General features: G+C 67.3%; 1 protein-coding gene across 1 annotated transcript; it reads right to left on the bottom strand.

Annotated features, from left to right (window-relative positions):
- Positions 1-1,275: 1,275 nt before the first annotated feature.
- On the bottom strand, positions 1,276-2,457 carry ENH_00008190 (hypothetical protein, conserved; the record flags this gene model as incomplete). Its single annotated transcript, XM_013584113.1, has 1 exon — positions 1,276-2,457. One exon carries the CDS (start codon positions 2,455-2,457, stop codon positions 1,276-1,278), a length of 1,182 nt encoding a protein of 393 aa, XP_013439567.1.
- Between the last annotated feature and the right edge of the window lie 43 nt (positions 2,458-2,500).

The following is a 2,500-nucleotide window of genomic DNA, read 5'->3' as shown; positions in this document are numbered from 1 at the left end:
TGCTGCTTCAGCAGCAGCAGCTGCTGCTGCAGCTGTTGCTAGTGGCAGCTGCTGCTGCACCGGGTACAGCTGCAGCAGCGCCTGTTAGTGGTGCAGCACTAGTGCTGCTGCTGCTCAGTGGACTATTCCCGCTGCTCGGGTGGTGGCTGGGTATCTATTTCTGCTGCTGCAGCAGCAGCAGTTGCAGCAAACATCGCAGCAGCAGCTGCAGCAACAACAGCAAAGTACGCAGGATTACAATGTATGGTTTCGGGAGTCAAAGCTGCTGCAGTATACGGCATTTCAGCTTTCCCTGCTGCGGTTTCCCTGGGGCGCCAGGGACCCCTACGGTTGCTGCTGTTGCGGCAGCAGCAGCAGCAGCAGAAGCTGCAGCTGCTGCTGCTGCAGTTGCTGCAGCAGCCGAAGCAGCAGCACTGCGCCGCTGACATCTATTTAAACACTGCAGCAAAAAGAGCCCCTCAAAACAAACAGCGAGCCCGGCGGGTCTGTTGCTGCAGGTGTGTTTGGCCTCTCAGTGCTGGCAGCAAAAGCTGCTTCAGCACGAGCGCTTCAGGCAGCAGCAGCAGCAGCAGCAGCAGCAGAGTTCGCTGCTGCAGCGGCTGCTGCTGCACCTGGGGTGTCCGACGCTGCAGCGGCGAGTTTGGCCCAGTGCGCGGCTGCTGCGGTGCCGGAAGCAGCATCAGCGAATCCCCCACAAAAGCAGCAGCAGCAGCAGCACGAAACCAAGGCCCTGCTGCTGCTGCTCCGCCGCTGCTGCTGCAGCACCTTGCTGCCGAGAGTGCCTGAGGCCGTTGTGGGGCCTGCCAGCAGCACGGGCAGCCATCTCCTGTGCAACTGCTGCTAAAGCTGGAGCTGCTGATGCTGTTGCGCAGCTGCTGTTGCTGTTGCTGTTGGTGCAGCGGCAGCAACTGCTGCTGCTGGCGCATCGGCAGCTGCTGTTGCTGCTGCTGCTGCTGCTGCAGCAGCCGCAGCAGCTGCTGCTGCGGATCTCCTGTCTCCCCAGTAGGGTGTTTGTTGGTTGCGGGCACCCTACAAAGCAGAGGCGGCCCGCTGCGAAGCCCTGCAGCAGCAGCACTGCAGCAGCGCAGCAGCAGCACTGCAGCGCTGCAGCTGCTGCTGCTGCGACCGGGCCGCCGCAGGAAGCAAGCTCTCTGGAGAGACAAAAGCGCCCCTAGGGTCCCCGAGGTTCCCAGAGGCCCCCCTGGGGCCCCCCGGGCCCCCCTGGGGCCCCCTGGGGCCCCCCGGGGCCCCCCGGGGCCCCCCGGGGCCCCGTTGTTACATGGGGGGCCTGAGGCTGGGGCTGTGCATTGGGGGGGCCTTTCCTGGGACGGCCATCATGGGGGCCCCCCCCAAGACGCTGGGTCTGTTGGTGACGGGGAGGCCCCTGCCCATGGGGGGCATCATGGGGCCCGCGGGGAGGGGGCCCCCCGGGAGGGGCCCCCCTGGGAGGGGCCCCCCTGGGAGAGGCGCCCCCATGGGTCCGGCCATGGGCCCGGGGAGCATGGGGCCCCTGGCCATGGGCCCGCCTAGAGGGGCCCCGCCCATCTGGGGCATTCCGGGGGCCCCGACGAGGGGGGGCCCCCCCAAGAGGGGCCCCCCCTGGAGGAGCCCCGGGGGCATGGCGGGGGGCCCCAGGAGTCCCGGGGCGAATGCGTCGGGGCCCCCCGCGGCCTCGAGGAGGGCCTGCCTCTTGAGGAGCTCCTTGGCCCTCCTTTCCGCAGCCCTGTCCAGCAGCTCAGCAGCAAGAGCAGCAGCAGCAGCAGCAAAGTAGAGTCCTGCTGCTGCAGCAAGCAGGTAGAAGCCCGTGGAGAGCCGCGGCAGCGGGAACTGCTGCGAAAGCACTATCATGTTCCAGCAAGTGGCCGTTTCCCACAGCCAATAGCCCCCCACGCTGCAGCAAAGGAGGCCCCCCAAGCAGCAGCAGCCCACGGCCAAGTAGGCCATTTTGCCGAAGAGAAAAAACCACCCCACAGCCAGCAGCGCGAGGGCCCCCCCCAGCGCTGCTGCCCCCAGCAGCAAAGTGCTCACGCTGGCCAGCCTGCGGTAGCAGGCCAGTCTAGTAGTTAAGGCGTCCTGGCAAGCAGCAGGACACTGGGCGGCCCAGGCCTGGTACTGTGCTGCTGCAGTTTGCTGCTGCCCCAGCCGCACGGCGTTGGCCACGGCCTCGCTGCTGCTGCTGAGCCGCTGCGCCCAAGACAGCAGCGAGCGGCCCCCGTCGAAGGAGATGTTGTAGAGGCCCCACGAGGTCCCCTGGTAGCCCTGGTGCTTCTCCTGGCTGCGAAACATATACCTGTAGTCCACGGCGTCGCTCACGCGCCACTCGGGGATGCAGAGAGCGCCCACGCTCACGGCCGCGCCCGCGAGCGCGAGCGCCCACACGACGTGCCACAGGGGGCCCGTCCGCTCCTCCACCTCAGGGTCTTTTGGCTTCGACCGACGACGCCCGCCGGACCCCATTGCTGCTGCTGCTGCTGCTGCTGCTGCTGCGAAGGAGGAGGAG

The sequence above is a fragment of the Eimeria necatrix genome, genomic scaffold (genome assembly GCF_000499385.1).
Source record: "Eimeria necatrix Houghton genomic scaffold, Enh_scaff123, whole genome shotgun sequence".
Taxonomy (NCBI): domain Eukaryota; phylum Apicomplexa; class Conoidasida; order Eucoccidiorida; family Eimeriidae; genus Eimeria; species Eimeria necatrix.
This window is presented reverse-complemented; position numbering and strand designations above follow the sequence as displayed.